This window comes from Sarcophilus harrisii, chromosome 5 (genome assembly GCF_902635505.1).
Source record: "Sarcophilus harrisii chromosome 5, mSarHar1.11, whole genome shotgun sequence".
NCBI classification, from domain to species: Eukaryota; Metazoa; Chordata; class Mammalia; order Dasyuromorphia; family Dasyuridae; genus Sarcophilus; species Sarcophilus harrisii.
In genome coordinates this window covers 151,798,356-151,817,731 of record NC_045430.1, presented here as the reverse complement: position 1 = coordinate 151,817,731, position 19,376 = coordinate 151,798,356, and the positions used below count along the sequence as shown (strand labels likewise).

Below are 19,376 nucleotides of genomic sequence, written 5' to 3'. Positions count from 1 at the left end.
AGATTGAGCTGCTGTACAGGGAAGGGCAAAGTCTCAAGACTAGGATGGCTCAATATATATTGGAAAAGCTGTGACAGGCTTTCTCCATCTCTTTAAAGCCCTGTCTTATCATTAACCTTCACCTTTGCATCTTGAAAATTTATTTGCTCAACAAACTCTATCTCCTGTTTTTCTTTTTACCAGTCTGTACTGGCAGCTTTAGCTCTCGGAAATTTAAAGGGGATGCTGATGCAATTTACAGAAGTGCACAAATTATGGAAGAAGGACAAATATGACTGTGTGAGTAGAAAATAACTCTGTATTTAAAAAATAAAATAAAATGATGGTAGCCTTTTATGTTGGTGAATATAAAATGCAGGCCAGGATTTATAATTTAAAGGGGATATTGGTTTAGTACATTAATTTGCTAGCTATCTTTAAGTCACAAATATTCATACATCTGAGGTTTGTATTTAGTTAGGGGTGGAGAGATCATATCAATTAGGAAATCAACTATATGAAATCATTCGATATATGATAATATTTGAATTAAATTTGAATAAAAATATTTGAAAGACTGGTTCTTTCAACCAGGATTATAATGATTATAATTATAACAGGGATTATAATTATTTTGTATATTATAGTTTTGTAGGCGCATACTAGGACCAACTTGCTTTGCATTTTGATAAATAGTATCAATAGTAATTTTGAGGGTCTTTCCAAACTAGGTCACCTTTTCCCTCATTTCTTACTTAGCCTTAAACCATGAGGGTGTTGCCTCAAATAAACTGAAACCTGAGAAGGATCTTAGCTTAAAAATACCAAGGTCTTCCACTGCATCTGGGGTCATCTCTAGTTGTTCTGATGTCTTGCCCCTGGACCCAGATAACCCTGGAGGAGAGAGTTAGGTTAATGACTCTGCACAGCTCTGCCTCATTTAAATCTAATTCATTTGCAAATGAAGACATCACCTTTCTGAAGGCATTGGTTATCTTCATGAATGAAGGACAAACAAATAGATCCATGGAATGGAAATTACAGTTAGATTTCAGGTCAATATAAGACAAAACTTTGTAGCAATTAGAGTTGTTGGATTTTTTCCTTTTAAGGAGAATGAGTTATTTTTTGAAGTAATAAGTTTCAGATATTAGCTGAATACTTGTCATGTATATCATGTGGGTTACAGAACTTGAAATAGCCATTTTAAAATATATTTTTATTTATTTCATTAAATACTTCTCAATCATATGTAAAAAAATTTTCACATACATTTTTTAAAATTTTGAGTTCCAAATTTTCTCCTTTTCTCTTATCACTCTTCTGCCCCCTCCTTGGGAAATCAATTTATATTGATTATACATGTAAAATTATGCAAAACATTTCCATATTAGTCATATTACAAAAGTAGACACACACTCCCAAAAAATAGAGAAAAATAATGAAAATTTTTAAAATTATGTTTTAATCTTCATTACAGGTTTATCAGTTCTCTCTCTGGAGGTGGATAGCATTTTTCATTATAGGTATTTTAGAATAGTCAGATCATTATCTCAGAGTAACTAAGTCCTTCATAATTGATCATCCTTACAATATTGATACTACATATAATGTTCTTCTTAGTCTATTCATTTCACTTTGCATAAGTTTATGTCTTTCCATTTTTTTTTCTGAAACCATTCTGCTCATGATTTCTTATACCACAATAGTATTCCAACACAATCATATACCACAATTTGTTTAGCCATTTCCCAAATGATGAGCATCCCCTCAATTTCTCATTCTTTGATAATACAAAAAGAGCTTCCAAAAGTATATATTTGTATAAATAAATCATTTTCCCTTTCGTTTGATTTCTTTTGGGTACAGACCTTGTAGTGATATTACAGGGTCAAATGGTATGCACAGTTTTATAGCCTATTGGGCATACCAAATTGTTCTCCAGAATAGACTAGTTCACGAGCTCCCCCACAGTGCATCAGTGTGCCAGTTTTTCCATATCACTTATAATATTTGTCATTTTCTTTTACTGTCATGTTAGTTAATCTAACTAACAGGAGGTGGAATTTTAGAGTTGTTTTAATTTGCATTTCTCTAAATCAATAGTGATTTAGAGCGTATTTTTTCATGTACCTATTGATAAATTTGATTTTTTCTTCTAAAAACTGCCTGTTTATATCCTTTGAACATTTATTTACTGAAGAATGGCTCTTATTTTTATGAATTTGTCTCAGTTCTCTATATGTTTGAGAAATGAAGTCTTTTATGAAAGAAACCTGCTGCAAATTTTTTCCCATTTTTGTTTTTCTTCTAATTTTGACTATATTCTTTTTGTTTATGAAAAAAATGTATTTCATATAATCAAATTATATATTTTACTCTCCATGATCCTTGCTATCTCTTATTTGTTGATATACTCTTTCCTTATCCATAGATCTCACAGGTATTTTCCCATATTCCTCTAATTTATTTATGCCCCTTTATATTTAAATCACTTATTATCATAATTAAGAATATTATATATTAGTATGATTGATATTACAAAATATACAATGTCATGTAGTTATTTATATGTTATAGACTGTGATAATTATTATTACCTCTTGTATCTAAATTATTTATCCATTTTGACCTCATCATCATATATGGTGTGACATGTTACTCTATGTATGATTTCTATCAAACTTCTTTCCAGTTTTCCTAACAATTTTCTTTTCAAATATTGAGTTCTTATCCCCAAAGCTTGGATTCTTGAATTTATCAAACACTAGATTATTATAACTTACTACTGCATATTATGAACTAATATATTCTACTATTCTATTTCTTAACCACTATGAAATTCTTTTGATGATTACTAGTTAGTAATATAGTTTGAAATCTAGCAGTGCTAGGCTGCTTTCCTTCCTGTTTTTTTTTTCTCACCAATTTCCTTGATATTCTTGACTCTTTGTTCTTCTAGAAGAATTTTGTTACTATTTTTTCTAATTCTACAAAATACATTTTGGTAGTTTGATTGAATAAATAAATGAATTTAGGTAGAATTGTCACTTGTATTATATTGACTTGGTCTACCCATGGATATATATTTCATCACTTGTTTAGATCTGTCTTTATTTGTGTGAAAAGTATTTTATTCATATAGTCTATGGATTTGTCTTTGGAGGTAGACTCAAGTATTTTATATTGTCTATGGTTATTTTAAAAGGTATTTCTCTTTATATCTTTTCTAGTTGAGTTTTGTTGGCAGTATATGGAAGTACTGATGATTTATATGAGTTGTTTTCAATCATATAACTTTGCTAAAGTTCTTAGGAGTTACACAAATCAACTTCCCATACAGGAATGTAAGCAATTTAACTTTATTGAATCCCTTATGATTTCTGTTTTTTGTTTACCTTTCTATGCTTCTCTTGATTCATATTTGAAAACCAAATTTTCTTTTCAACTGGCTCTTTTATCAGGAATGCTTGAAGTCTTTTATTTCATTAAATATCCATTTTCTCTTGAAGGACTATACTTAATTTTGCTGAGTAGGTTATTCTCAGTTATAATCCCAGCTCTTTTGCCTTCTGGAATGTCATATTCCAAACCCTCTGCTTCTTTAAAGTAATAGCTGTTAAATGTTGTATCCCAACTATGGCTCCAGCATATTTGAATAGTTTCTTTTTGGTTGCTTAAAATATTTTCTCTTTGACTTTGGATCTCTAGAATTTATCTATAATATTCCTGAGTGTTTTCAGAGATTTCTTTCAGGTCATGATCTTTTGATTCTTTCCATTTCTATTTTACTCTCTGATTCTAAGTTAACAGGGCAGTTTTCTTTGATAATTTCTTGAAAGATGGTGCTTAGATTCTTTCTTTGATCAAAGCATTCAGGTAGCCTAATAATTGTTAAATTATCTCTCCTTGATCTACTTTCCAAGTTAATTGTTTTTCCAATGAGATATTTTACATGTTCTTCTATTTTTTTAAACTTTTGTTGTTGTAGTTTCTTGATGGAACATAAAGTCATTAGTATGGCAAATTCCAGTTGCTGAAATTTTTTTAGAAATTATTTTCATCAGTGAGCTTTTGTGCCTCTTTTTCCATTTGGCCAATTTTGTTTGGAGGAGAGGAGAGGAAAGGAGAGGACAGGAGAGGGGAGGGGAGGAAAGGAGAGAGAAGAGGATGTCTGCTAGTTAGGGGGCATAATTTATCCTCTATGTCTCCTTTTCTCTATCTGTAAAATAATCTGAAAAATAATGTTTAGTACTTAATTGTTTTTGCGTACCCTACAGCTCTGTATGACAGAATTGTTGCTATTACTTCCATTCTTAAGGTTTCTCTCTTTTCTTGGGAAGGAATTTTAGCTACTATTTTAATGGCCAATAATGGTTTACTTTATTATCTTTCTCAAATAATATTTATATTTGTATATTTTTAACAGCTGCCTTCAACTAATGGTGGAAATGATAAGGGAACAAAGTAGGCAGATGATGAGAATGGCTTTGCAAGGCTTTGATTATACCATATACCCTTCCAAAATTAAGAATTCTTCTTGTGACATCAGGCAAGCCATTTTCAGTAACTCAGTCAATAAGCATTTGTTAAATATTTTTTATATGCCAAGCACTTTTACAGGCCATTATTTATGAATACGAACTTGATACTTGGAAGGAAATTATTTCTGATCTGATTAAATTAGCAGTATGAATCTGTCAGTTAGGCAGTGCAGTGGTTAAAGTGCTGGGTCTGGAGTCAGGAAGAGTCATCTTCATGAATTCAAATGTAGGCTCAGATACTTCTTAGCTATGTGACTCTGGTCACATTCTGTTTTATTTTCTTCATTATTTTGTGCTTCTTTTACCAAGCTGTTAATTGTCTTTTCATAATTTTCTTCCTCTGTTCTCCTTTCTTTACCTTATTTAATTATCTGACCTTCTACCACTACTATCTGCTTTTTTAAATTATTTTTAGTCCATCCAGGAATTCTTATTGGACTTGTGTCCAATTCACATTTTTCTTTGAGGTTTTCCTTGTTGCTGTTGTGACTTCATTATCTTCTGAATTTGTGTCTTGTCATCATAGTAATTTATAATCAGTATTTTTGTTAGTGTTATTGTTGATTACTTGTTTACCTATTTCTTGATTCAAAACTTTATGTTAAAGTTAGATTCTGTCTAGAGGAAGAAGGGTGTGTAGATTGTCTCATCTTTAGGTTTTTTCCATGCTACTGTTTTCATTCCTTATTCTATGGGTTTGAAAGTACTCAGTGCTTCCAAGCAGAGTGGGATCACTGCTCTCCTGGTCATATTCTGTTCCTTGCTAAGGAAGGGCCCCTGATTCCTTGAGATTGAAATTAATGATGTTCCACTGGATTCCTGTTCTTTTGGGACCCAAAATAATACTGTTCCTCAGGTCACCTGATTTCATGGCTCCAGATGTAACACAGGTTCTCAGGGATCCTGCTTCCTCCTGACCAATGACTCAGAACTGGATATAGTCAATGGATTACTAAAATAGCATCTGGTCCTGTGTCTAGTTCTACCACAGGAGTCCCCTATAATCTTTTTCTAATCAGTTGCTTGCCCCCTGACTGTCACTGGCTTGAGAGCTCCTAAAACTGCTGCTGTTTCTGTTGCTACCCGTAGTCCCACCCCTGGTGTTCTGTCCATGTGGGCTCCAGGCCAGCTCTAACACCAATGTCATAGAGTTCTCTGACCTCCTAAGTTATCTTGAGCTTACTTTGATCTTTTGTTGGCTCTGCCGCTCCAGAATTCAACTTGGGGAGTTATTTTAAGATTGTTTGGGGGGGAATGTTAGGAGAAGTCAGCTGAATGTTTTCTCTACTCCATCATCTTGGCTCCACCCTCAGAACTAAAACAGCAGTTTTTGCACCAAAGGCCAGCAGCATAAAATTCAGCTTCAAATATGGAATTGGAAAGGAACAATCTCCATAGACAGAGAGTCCTATAAATTATGAGGTTATAAATTGGAAGATCACTACCCAGAGGGAAACAGATCAAGGAAGAACTACTTAGGGTACTAACAGGAAGAAGTACCTGTGCCCTCTGAAAAATTCCTATTTTAATTACTTTAAGCATTAATAATGATCTCTAAATTTTAGCACCCTTGAAAAACTTCAGCCCCATCCTTCTTATAACTTTGAGGGGATTGGATCAGATGAGAAGGATCTCTTTAACTCATATCTTCAGGTTTTCCTTTGATCATAGGGATAATTTGTTTAAATTCCTATAAAGAGATTCTGTATTACCCTTAGATATATAATTAAAATCCTACTTTATTGAATATTTTATGCAAAAATTCTTTTTCCTTCCTATTAGAACAAGTAGTATAAAAATGGTGCATCTCACATATTATTTGCAGAAGGCCAATAGATTAATTTATTTTGCCTGACTATGCAATGTTTGTTTCAAGGCTTTGTTTTTCTCTTTTTCAAAGGAGATGGGGAGGGAAAATAAATACTTATAATTTTTTCAATAGTATTCTATTTCCAAATAAATTAAAGATAACTTTCAACCTTCCATCTTTGTAAGATCTTCTATTCCAAATTTTTTTCTCTTCCTTCCTCACTTAGTCCCCAAGACAATAAGCAATCTGATATGGGTCAAATATGTCCAATTCTTTTAAATATATTTCCATGTCTGTCATGTTGTACAAGAAAAATCAGACCAAAAGAGTGGAAAAAAAACAGAAGAAACAAACAAAAAGTGAAATTACTATGCTTCAATAGTTCTTTCTCTGAATATATATGGCATTTTCCATTCCAAGTCTATTGGAATTGCCCTGGAAACCCCCTCATTGTTGAGAACTGCCAAGTCCCTCACAGTTGATCATCCCATAATCTTCTTGTTATTGTGTACAATGTGTTCTTGGTTCTGCTCACTTCACTCAGCATCAGTTCGTGTAAGTTTCTCCAGGCTTTTCTGAAATCAGCCTTCACATCATTTCTCATAGAATAATAATATTCCATTACATTCATATTGAGCAGTTCCCCAGTTGATTGATAGCCACTCAATTTCCAGTTCCTTGACACTGTAAAAAGGGCTGCTACAAAAACAAATGTGGGTCCTTTTCCCTCTTTTAAGATCTTTGGGAAACAAACCCAGTAGTAACATTGCTGGATCAAGGTTATACAGTTTTAGAGCCCTTTGGACATAGGTCCAAATTACTCTCCAAAATGGTTGGGTCATTTCACAATTCCATAACAATGAAATTCTTATAACTTAAAACAAAGCAAAAGTTTTAAAAATAGCATATGGTTTAGTATTTGTTGACTTGACAAAATGAGAAATAATTTTGCATTTGTTCTCTTTCTTAACACTGTCTGATGGAGATTTATCACTCTTTTAATGCATGATTTGTGTGTTATTCTTTTTTTCAGTTAATTTGGATTTTTACTTTCCTGGCTGCTATTATTCTGGGACTTGGTTTGGGATTAGCAGCTGGTGTTGCATTCCAGCTCCTCACCATTGTTTTCCGGACTCAATTGTGAGTAAATATTTGGCATGCTGATCATGAATCCTTTCAGGCTTTGACTAGCCTAAATCAGAATAGATTTGTCATTTTTCATGGAGGAAGAAGGTAGAGTTTGATGGACAGAAATATCTGTAAAAATAAGATAGACCTTTACATTTTTCCCTCAGATTATCTGGAGATGATCCACAAAAAGCAGCTCTATTGCTTGACTTTGTAGCCCTAGCCTCTCTACTCTATGTCTACTTGGAACTTTGCCACTATTCCAAACATATCATAAAACTTCTAACCTATTTAACAGTGATAGGTTGAAGATAAGTAGAAAGAGAGTGAACCTTTGAATCAGAAAGACCTGGAGTCCAAATTCTGTTTCAGAAACATACTGACTATATGACTCTGGATAAATCATATAACCTTTGAATGTCCTTTGTTAAGACTATAATTTGGAGCAGCTATGTGACACAGTAGAGAGAACTGGCCCTAAAGTCAGGAGGACCGGAGTTCAAATCCAGACTTAGACACTTAATATTTTCTACCTGTGTGTCCCTGGGCAAGTCCCTTAACCCCAATTATTTCAGAAAAAGAAGAAAACAAATTTCAGAATGATTGCTATTTCTTCACCAATAGCTCCTTTCTTAGATACATTAATAGGTCCAAATAAATAATTATCATAAAGATAACTGCCTTATAGGATATTCTAAGGCTTGTTGAACATTAGAATAAATTACAGGGTTAGATTATGACTCCTAATACTGGAGAGATTTTAACAAAGAAAAGAATTGTTTTCCTTGGAATTTATATCATTTCTACATACAACCAGATGGTTGAATTAAAGGATTTCTGAAAGGCTTTCCTTCTAGTCCCAATATTCTTTATATAATATAATAATAATCTTTAGGAACCATTACAGCTCTATTACAGAGTATGGTAGCATCATATTTAAAGTTATAGAAAAGTGATATATCTACTTCAACAACAATACTATATGATGATCAATTCTGATGGATGTGACCCTCTTCAACAATGAGATGAACCAAATTAGTTCCAATGGAGCAGTAATGAACTGAACCAGCTACATTCAGCGAAAGAACTCTGAGAGATGACTATGAACCATTACATAGTATTCCCAATCCCTCTATATTTGTCCACCTGCATTTTTTATTTCCTTCACAGGCTAATTGTACACTATTTCAAAGTGCAACTCTTTTTGTACAGCAAAATAACTGTTTGGACATGTATACATATATTGTATTTAACTTATACTTTAATATATTTAACATATATTGATCAACCTGCCATCTGGGGTAAAGGGGTGGAGGGAAGGAGGGAAAAAGTTGGAACAAAAGGATTTGCAACTGTCAATGATGAAAAATTACCTATGCATATATCTTGTAAATAAAAAGCTATAATAAAAAAACAAAAAAATAAAATAAAATAAAAAATAATAACACTGAAAAAAAAGAAAAGCGATATATCCATAATAGATACATATATCTGCATTTAAATATTCACAAGCCTAAAATTTCTTCATGAAATATTTATTGGATGCCTCTTATTTGCAAGGTAACAACTGGAATAACTGCTTACATTTATAGATAGAAGGCTTCTAATAAATGGAATAATAGGTGCTGAATGGAATAATGGAATAATAAATGGAAATCTGTGTGACCTGAGCAAGTCACTTAACTGTGTCTGCCTCAGTTTCTTCATCTGATGGATCTTACGTGTTCTAAGAAGGATATCTTGAGTATGGAGGCTGGACTTCTTAGAACACGTAAGATCCATAGGATGATAACTGGGAGGGACCTTAGAGAGTCCATCGACTTACATTCTAAGGTCTCAAAGGTAGGAAGAAGAGGTAAGATCTGAAGCCAGATCTTCTGACCACCAAATCCTGTGTTCCTTCCACTATAGCATAATGCTATCAACCCCAATTTAAAGCTAAGAAAAAGTACTACATTAAGCATGATAGAACTCAAAATAACAGTAATAACTAAATTTTATACAGAGCCAATATATTATCTCATTTGCTCCTCATCAGAGAAGGTGCTGTGCTCTATGAGCAAAGCAAAATTGAACTATCTCAAAAGAAATATGAGATGCACAAAGTTAGAGTATCTACCTCAAATGTTCATAGAAACTATTTGCCCCCTGATTGTGGCAAAGCATTCCGAGGTTGTATTGGTCTGATCAGTCACAGTCAGACACACTAACTTGACTCTAACATAGTTTTGTCATTTTGGTCCTCTTTGAGAATAATAAAAAAAAAAAAACTAGAACTATGAGAGAGGTACAAAAAGTATCATTTTCTCTATATTACAGTTGAAGAAACTGAGGCTTAGAGAATTGAAATGATTTATCAAATAGGGAAGGATCAGAATCAGAAGCTGAATCCTGGTTCCACCTGACTGTAGCACTCTTTCTACTACACTATGTTATCTCTCTAAAGAAGAAAAATGCTTGCATTTTATTTTCTTACTTATTTTCTTTCCTTTTTGATCTGATTTTTATTCTGCAACAAGAGAATTGTATAAATGTGTTTATATACATATTAGATTTAACATATATTATTATATATATATAATATATATATAATATATATTATAATATATATATAAAATATATATATAAAATATATATATTTTAACATGTATCACATATATTGGATTGCTTGCCATCTAGGGGAGGGGGTGGAGGGAAGGAGGGGAAAATCTGAAATACAAGGCTATGCAAGGGTCAATGTTGAAAAATTATCCATGCATATGTTTTGAAAATAAAAATTTTTTTAAAAATAATAAGAAAAAGGGCCTTTTGTAATAAGGCATTAAAATATTTAAAATTTTATGCCACAGACCTAGATCTAATATGTCATATTGTTTTTTATGCTCATTTCTTTATAGCCCTAAATGTAGCACATTGGCCAATGTTGGAAGAAGCAACATCTACAAGAACAAAAAAGATTACCCTGATGTAAGAAATTTTGGTTTTGCTTGATGTATTTTTGATATTGACTTGTGCTTCTTTCCCTACAAGTTATATTCAGAAACTAACATCATGTTTCTCTCATTTAGATTTATGAGCCAGAAGGAGTAAAGATTTTCAAATGTTCATCTCCTATCTATTTTGCAAATATTAGTTTCTTCAAGAGAAAACTTATTGATGCTGTAAGTTTTAGTGTATTTTTAAAAACATCCTTATGTATATCTCTCATTATTCTTCTAAATTCCAGAAAAAATCATTCTTCTCCTTAACAAAATGAGTGATAGATTCCAATACAGACACAGTATATTCTAACATTTTGGACCTTTGCTACATCATTGTCCCCAAGGTCCATGTTGTGAGACTGCTTCTTAAGCAAGAATACCTTATTAAAAGATCCTTTTGGTTCTTCAGGCGGGGGGAAAGGCTTTTGGATGGGGTTCATGATGGAACTATCTTATGCTGTTCTATAACAAACAGTGTTATGTATGGTTTTGTCATTCTGAATTTTGTTGCCATCTCCCTAGCCAATTCCTTGTGGAATCCAAGCAAATTCCAAAAGTAAGTGATCCCAAAACAACAAAGAGGTATTGCATATTAGAATACAGCCCTGCTACTAGTCTTAATGACAATATATATTAAGTGATTGTAATGTGAAGGGTATAGGACTGAAGATAGAACAGGTGAGACTCAAATTTGAGAAGTGAAAGGAAGTACAGTGATAACTCTAGGAATCTCCCACCATCACCATCATTTTGTTTTATAGTCACAGATGAAGAATAGTGGACACTAGGCAGCACAGGCTAATCTTGCCGAGTTCTGATCTAATCATGATGAACTTTAAGGTCCCTTCTGTGAGGAACCTTCTTAGATTCCATCTAAAACTAAACACTATAGCCATAGAATATGAATCAGGTGTATCAACATACCAGGGGAAACATTCCCATTGGCCTTCCCCCAAGGAAGCAAACATAAGGATCATCTATCCTTATATCTCAATTTAAGTATTGAGAGGGAGAAGAAGTCAGAGGGTCAATGAAGATAGATGTTTATGACTATAACACTGAGAAAAGTTACCTGAATATGCTGGTTTTGTCGATTCAGATGAGGCTATAGTTATAAACACTTATATACATATTCACACATATGCATATATATATATGTACATGTGTATATCTATACACATGTCTATAATATATCTATATTATGTATATAGCTTATATACACATATTATAATATAACCATATAAGAAACAAGAAACCTAAAGTAATAAATCAACATTTCATTGATAAGTAATTTGTTCTTTTTTTCTTCCCCCACCCCAATGAAAGCCCCAATCCCTTTGTATCTTAGTAGACAATTTAGTGAATTGCTATGGTCAAAATAATGTACTACCTAGTTATAATGTCCAGCCCTCCACACCTAGTCATCTACCTTCTGGTAATGAATTTAAAATTACCAGGGTTAAGCAGCAGCCCTTTTAGTCTAAAGGCAATCTGTTTAGGATGAATGAAAGTACTATTTAATTTAAGTAGGATTGTGGCATTTGAAGCTAGAAGAAATCTTGTAAATTATCTTGTACAACTCCCTCATTTTACAGATGAAATATATGGAAATCAGCATTTTGATAGTTCCACAGACTATTACAATAAATAGGTGCAAGAGAGGATTAGATAAATTTATAGACAGAGGGCACAGATTACTAAAATGTCAGGTTACTGTTCCAGAATACCAAGCTGAATAAACTATTGCTTTGTTCCAGTATAGTATTCAGTCTTCTTAAGAACCATTTAAAAATATATATAATTTGGCACTGTCCTTATTACCTGTCCTTATCCTTCAACCCAACTGAAATGAAAGTATTTATAAATGGCTAACATGAGGAACACAATATATGTTGGCAGGTATGTAATCCAATAATCTATTTTTCAGGTCGGTTTTAATCCAGCTAGAATTTTGCGAAAGCGTAATAAAGCCCTGAAGAAAATCAAAAAGTTGGAGAAGAAGGGACAATTGCAAATAACACCTGTAAGTTCCTTTGTCATATGTGATATGTAGAGTTGTATGTTTTAGCTGAAAGTTTAGTGGATATGTTTCAAGATTTTAGCCCCACTAACCTGCATATTCCCAAGCTGATATCAATGGCAAGATTTGAACTTCAATCTTCTTAATATCCGGCAGCTAAGTGGACAATGAATAAAGTACTGGATATGGAATCAGGAAGACCCATCTTTAAGAGTTTAAATAAGGCCTCAGAACACTATTAACTGTGTGATCCTGGGCAAATTATTTAACTCTGTTTCCCTTTATCTCCTCATCCTCAAATAAGCTGGAAAAGGAAATGGCAAAGCACTCCACCATCTTTGTAAGAAAATCCTAAAAAGGGTCACAGACAGTCAGACATAACTGAACAAGAACCTCCTAATTTCAAGACCAGCACATATTTCCTTTCTTTCCCCTCAAATATCTATGCCCTCCTTCTTTATCTCATTCTCTTACAATCCCTACCATTCTTCAAAATTCAGCTTGAGTACCAGTCTACATACAGCTTTTCTCAGTTCCTCCCAGTTGCTCATCTTGGCTCTTCCAAATTATTTTGCACATAATTTGTTGGTACCCATATATGTATGTTATCTCCTTCCTCAAGACCATAAGCTTCTTAAGGGTAAGGACTGTTTCATTTTTGTCTTTGATGGCATTGTTCCTAATCCAGCATTTGGCATTTAATATGTGCTTGTTGACTGGCAAACTACTATTAGCCTAATTTTTTTTTCTTGATCCCGGATGAGAAAAACAGAGCAAGTGATTGTATGTACATATGTATGTATATATTGTTTATTTTGCCTTTTCACCCTGCAGAAAGGATTTATATATACTGCTGATGGCTTCAAAGACTCTGATGATGAGCTAGATAACAATCACATAGAAGAATTGGATCAGCCTATCCAGACTACAGATCTACCCTTTCAGATAGATTGGAACTCAGACCTTCCTCTCAACATCGAAGTTCCCAAAATCAACATCCACAGTCTCATTCTTGACTTTTCAGCTGTATCATTTGTTGATATTTCTTCAATGAGGGGCCTTAAATCGGTAATTTTAAGTCTTTCTTTCTTCTTCTTTCCAATTTACCTATTTGGGATATATATATTCTCCCCCCAAAAAAAAACATTAAAAAATTACACCATAAAAAACCCACAAAATTTATGGGGAACACAGGGTTTGAATAACAACACTAGTTTTTTGTATGTTAAATGTTGAAGAAACATATAAATACCACAATAGATTGTGGCTAAGACTACAGCTAGACCTATATATCCCAAGCTGCACAAGGTCATGGCAGAAGGATGAAAGGAGGTAGGGGAATCTCAGCCCTTCTTTGCCCATACAGCTCCTACTAAAACAGAAGACACACTATAAATATGGCACTTTACCTTGATAAAGACTTGAATATTGTTTGTGGAAGTGAATATCACAAAGTTGTAGTTTGCAAGTTATTGTGAAGTGATGCCATTTTCTACATTCTCTTACTCTTCAAAGAAATAAAACAGAAGCAAACTTGAAATTTGATTTATGCTCAAAATGTCCCTAATGTATGGATTTCATTGAATAAAATAGCAGAACTGACTCTCTGCGTGTGTATACACAAATATGTTTTTAATATATAATAAAGCTAAGTCATAGATATAGATATAAACTTTGTTGCCAGGGTGATCCAAAATTGTTTTTATTGATTTTAAAAAGAGAAACATCATAGGATGAGAACATTTGGCAAATGAACAAATGATTCCTCTCTCTCCTCTAGAGTAGCTTTCTTTTGAGTGTATATGATTTTGAGAATGGCTAGCTAGGTGGTGCTGGGACTAGGATCAGGAAGACTGAATTCATATTGAGTCCTGAGTTCATATCTACCTCACACACTGACTGAACAGCTAATTTGTTTCAGTTTTCTAATCTGTGAAATGAGCTGAAGAAGAAAATGGCAAACCATTCCAGTTTTTGCCAAAAACAAAAAAACAAAAACAAATAGGATCATGAAGAGTTGGACACTACTGAACAACATAATTTTGAAAAAAGCAGAATGGAATAAAAAGATAGAATTGCCCTGGGAAGTCTTGCCTATGATTTATCTTGGCTGTGTGACCCTGGCAAACCACTTAAACTTTTCAATTCTCTGGAAATTGGAGAGAAGTTACTAATTTGCATTAGTGAATAAAGTTTCTTCCCAAAGGAGTTTCCTATAGTTCACTGAAATCACAGGTCTAGTGGTTTTCTCTTTAATTTAAAGGGACGAGTCAACCAAGTAAAGGTCTTAACAAGGAATGTTGCCAAATACATTGGAGTTGAGTAAATGACCCACTTCAGTTGTTTTTTTTTTCAGTTGAGCCCAACCCTTTGTGATCCCATTTGGGGTTTTCTTGGCAAAGATACTGAAAGGGCTTGCCATTTCCTTCTCCAGCTCATTTCACAAATGAGGAAATGAAGGGAAACAGGTATCAGAGACCACTTGCACACAGAAAGATGAGTTTTTTTTAACTCCAAGTTCAACACTCTATCCACTATACCACCTAATTGCCCAGTAAGGGCCAACATAGGACAAAAATGGAACATTTAATATGACACTGGACAATTAACTTTTTTCTCTAGGCCTCAGTCTCCTCATCTCTAAAATGAAGTGATAATACTTAAACCTCCCCCAGTTGTTGAAGGATAGATACCTGGTAACCTTTAAAAAGTCAAATAAATATGTGTATCTCCATCCTCCAGAGACTCCTATCCTTGCTTCTTGCCCATTATCTCAGGAGACTTCCACATCTTCCCCTACTGTTTAGCTCTCCAGGGTAAAGATCAACAAACTCCAATTCCCAACCTTTAACTGTCATGATCCCAGGTAAAAAATATCCTAGTCATTCCTACTGTACTAAGTGCTACTGCAAGTAGAGGAGGCTTGGTGAGGCTCTGTGAAAATGTGGCTTTTTTTGGTCTGTCGTTTGTATTGTTTGAGCCTGCATTGTGGGGACTCATCTCAGATTCTGAGATATATTTTCCTTTAAGTGTTTCTTAGCACTAAAGAGGCAACACAGATAGCTTAAAATATATCTAGGATCAAAGAAAATGTTACAAATTCTTCTTTTTTGTGAGGTTTCAACCCATCTTGTTTATGAGTCAGACTTATATAGAGTATCAATAGATTTGGATTCATTCAATTTTACCTTACACATAAGGTTAATGTTTGTTTGGGCTTATCCTTAGGCCATGTTTATATTTTTAATATTTCTCACATCTAGAGAATGGTACTCTATACCAAGAGGTTTGTCATTCTGTTAATGATAATAATGCAATGAATGATGCATGACCAGAGAAAGGAAAAAAAACATTTTGGAGAGAATCCAATTTAGCCCTAGTCATGGCTGGATGTATATTTTATTGCAGTTGTTGGTAAGACCTCTCAGCCTAAGGATGAAAGAAGTTAGAAGATATAAAAATGTTTAAGATTAGAGTAGTGATTACAGTTGATATTTATGTAATACTTGGAGGTTTACAAAAATGTGTTAAATGCAACTAGAACTGTTGAATCAAATTTAGGGATCTCAGAGGCCATCCTGTCATTCCAACAACTTCTCATTTTAGACTTGAGGAAAATGACATTGAGAACAGAAATAATTACATTTGATAGTACTAATCAAATTTCATGGACAGGGATGGTGAAAATTTCATAAGCTACCGAATTTTTTTTGTAGGTCTCTACTTGTTTTTAATTAATATGCAAATCTTTCATGAGCTGCCTATTTTTTAAAAAAATTATTTAAAAAAGAAAATTAATTTGAAATTTTTCCATATCCTATGCCTACAAACTAGACACTATTTTTAGTTTCTTATAATTAAACAGAAACACTTTTTTCCCATTAGCCATTTTCCCTCTCCCTAGCCTGAAAATTTATCCCCTGGCTATTACCTACTAATTTAGCTACATTCACTATGCAAAATTTCTTCTAGCAGTATATCTCCCAAAAGGTAGAATCACCATTGTTCTCTTTGTCTCTGACATCAAATTATTCTCTGTTTCACAGATTTTGCAAGAATTTCTCAGGATCAATGTGGATGTGTATATTGTTGGGACTGATGGTAAGTTGTCTTTCTTTTTTTCAATCTTCATCTAATTGTTTGTACTGCCTATTCTGAACACAATTCAAAAGAAATATGTGCCATTCTCATGGGAGGAAAACCAGAAGGGCCTATATAATAGCTGATCCTACAAAATCATTAAGGAAATTTTATCCTATGCTTTAAAAAAAAAACAGCATAACTTAAAAAAAAAAAAGAATTTCAAAGGACCATAGAGAATAATGAAAAGGTTCATAAATAACAACAGATGTGAAAGTTGAAATTCTTTAAAATAATCATTTTTTGTCATTTTTTAAAATCATTATTTAGTATTTTAAAGCAAGCCTACTATGTGAACAGAAATCAGAGGCTATTCTTTTTGTTGCTGTTGCTGTTGCTGTTGCTGTTGCTGTTGTTGTTGCTGTTGTTGTGGCAATTGGGACTTGCCCAAGGTCACACAGCTAGGAAGTGTTAAGTGTCTGAGGTCACATTTGAACTCAGGTCCTCCTGACTTCAAGGCTGTATGGCTATTCTTAAGAACATGAATATAAAATTTATAATGGTTTATTATCTAATTAAGTACACAGATTTCAGACATTCCCTATTTGCAAAAGCAGGTCTTGCTCCTATGAATTTTTCCTTTGGGTTGCTATGACCTCAAATTCTCAACTCTAATATCAAAGATGTTTTCTACTGGGAAAAGGCAAAGACAATAACTCTTGTAAAATATCATTATAATACTCATAAACCTCAGAGCTGGTGGGCCTGGTTCTTTGAGGTGAGCATTATCACTGGCACTGTCCCTTCCCAAGAGTAGAATGTATCCCTTCTTTTGAAAGGACAAAGATAATATTTGCCCCAAAGTGTGCTGGCTTCTGATTCAATCCTGTTATCACTCTTACTACTCAATTATAAATTTCTTGAGGACAGGGAAATTAATTTTCTTTAAATTTTCCATGTTCCCTGGCTAACATACTGCTCTGCATACAACAGGTACTCAATAAATGCCTATTAAATAAATCAATGAATATCTTAATTGTGTCTAGTAAGTCCCTAGGTACAGTTTTCTAGTTCGAGTCCTAATTTAGAAGATAAAACAGACTAACATGCAAAAACAACACTCTTTGCCCTTAGTCAAGTCTGACAGAAGTCTTAAGGGGAATGCAACCTCTCACCATAATGCTAAAGTTTTCATTGTAATTAGTAATCCCATTCCATATGCTACTAATTGATCAGGGCATGCAATTACCATGCTTACAAAAACAAACCCCCTCCAAAGACAAGGAGTCAAAATGCCAAACAATGGATTTGGCTCCTAATTTACTCCAGCCTTGGAAGAAATGGGGCAATAAGGTAACCAAATGAGATTGTTGCAGCTACAAATGATAAAAGTAGGGAGGCAGCAAAGAATCCTACTGTAGTGTCAAACAAGTAGAATGTGTTTTGCTCTTTCAACTAAACCAAAAATACAAGCCAAAAGCAAAATTCAGTATTAAAACCATTCAAGTAGCATCTGCTTCACAAAATAACTTATTTCAGTTATGAAATTAAAACTCTTCTCATAACTTCATCCTTACTGTCATATGAATAAGAGGATTTAACAAATATGCCCATGAAAGCAGCTATTGTAATAGTAGACTACCAGTTTGGAGTCTGGCTAGCTATGTGGTGAAATGGGAAAGCATTTTGGACTTTGGGATAGGAATTCTGGAAAGGAGTCTGGAGTCTGCTGTGACATTTATCAGTGATAATATTGTGGGTAAATCATTTATCCTCAGCTATCAAATGCTGTTTTCCTAATTTGTAAAATGGCAATAATAATACAACACAAGGTGAATGCGAGAAAAGTACTTTGTAAGCCATAAAACTTTAGATAATAATCTGGCCTCAGACACTTAACACTTTCTAGCTGCGTGACTCTAGGCAAGTCCCAATTGCCACAACAACAATAGATAATAGATAATGTATTGCAAAACATTAGCAAGGCCCCAAAACTTCAGCTGACATCAATGACAAGAGATATTTTCAAACAGTGTCTACATCTAAAGCCATCTTAATAAAAAGACTTTGCATTCAAACTCTTGTTTTTCTTATACATTTTCATTTTGTTTGTTCAGATGATTTTGTAGAAAAACTTGAACGGTGTGCCTTTTTTGACCATGAAGTCCAGAGTTCAATATTTTTCCTGACAATTCATGATGCCATTTTGCATATTTGGATGAAAAAGAACGACATTATTTCCAAGTTCAACCACAGTCAGGTAGGTTAACAGTCCCTAACAATTTTTATTTAAAAGGTTGCAATAGTATCCAGGAATTAAATTTGACCATTTTTAAAATTATGTATTTTAAAATAAGGGGAAATGCGTGCGTGTCTTATAACCTAGAACTTCTTTTTATCTCAGGAGAAAGAAATGAAAGTTGATTTTACTATAAACACAAATGGAGGACTATGCAATAGGGACTGCCAGGTAAGGTTCATCTGCCAAAGAATTGACCGATAATTCCCACATGAAGTAGTTTTAGGGAGGATGGATTATCTTTTACTACAAACTTCAGGAATTCAGAAGCAGAAATGCACTAAAGAAAACAAAAAACAAGTCCTTTGGATTTGTGCTTCACTCTTAAAACATGAGAAGGCAATGTTGCAGAGGGGATGGGTCACGGAACTCTTAATCAGGAAGCTCGGAGATAAAACTCTGGCTCAAAGTCAAATTTCGCTGTGTGACTCTAAGCAAGTCATTTAATTTTTCTGTACCTCTGTTTCTTCATCTGTTAAATGACAATACTAACTCACAGGGTTACTGTGAGGACAAAATGATATGTGTAAATTTT

General features: G+C 33.6%; 1 protein-coding gene across 1 annotated transcript in view; it reads left to right on the top strand.

The window, feature by feature from the left end:
• SLC26A3 (solute carrier family 26 member 3) overlaps positions 1-19,055 on the top strand; it is a 31,828-nt gene extending 12,773 nt beyond the window's left edge. Inside the window, exons 11-19 of the mRNA XM_031938763.1 lie at positions 184-279; positions 7,367-7,473; positions 10,359-10,428; positions 10,530-10,622; positions 12,370-12,465; positions 13,297-13,530; positions 16,509-16,563; positions 18,660-18,802; positions 18,947-19,055. Coding sequence (XP_031794623.1) covers positions 184-279; positions 7,367-7,473; positions 10,359-10,428; positions 10,530-10,622; positions 12,370-12,465; positions 13,297-13,530; positions 16,509-16,563; positions 18,660-18,802; positions 18,947-19,045 — 993 coding nt within the window. The 3' untranslated portion in view covers positions 19,046-19,055. The remainder of the gene's footprint in view (positions 1-183; positions 280-7,366; positions 7,474-10,358; positions 10,429-10,529; positions 10,623-12,369; positions 12,466-13,296; positions 13,531-16,508; positions 16,564-18,659; positions 18,803-18,946) is intronic.
• The last annotated feature ends 321 nt before the right edge of the window (positions 19,056-19,376 follow it).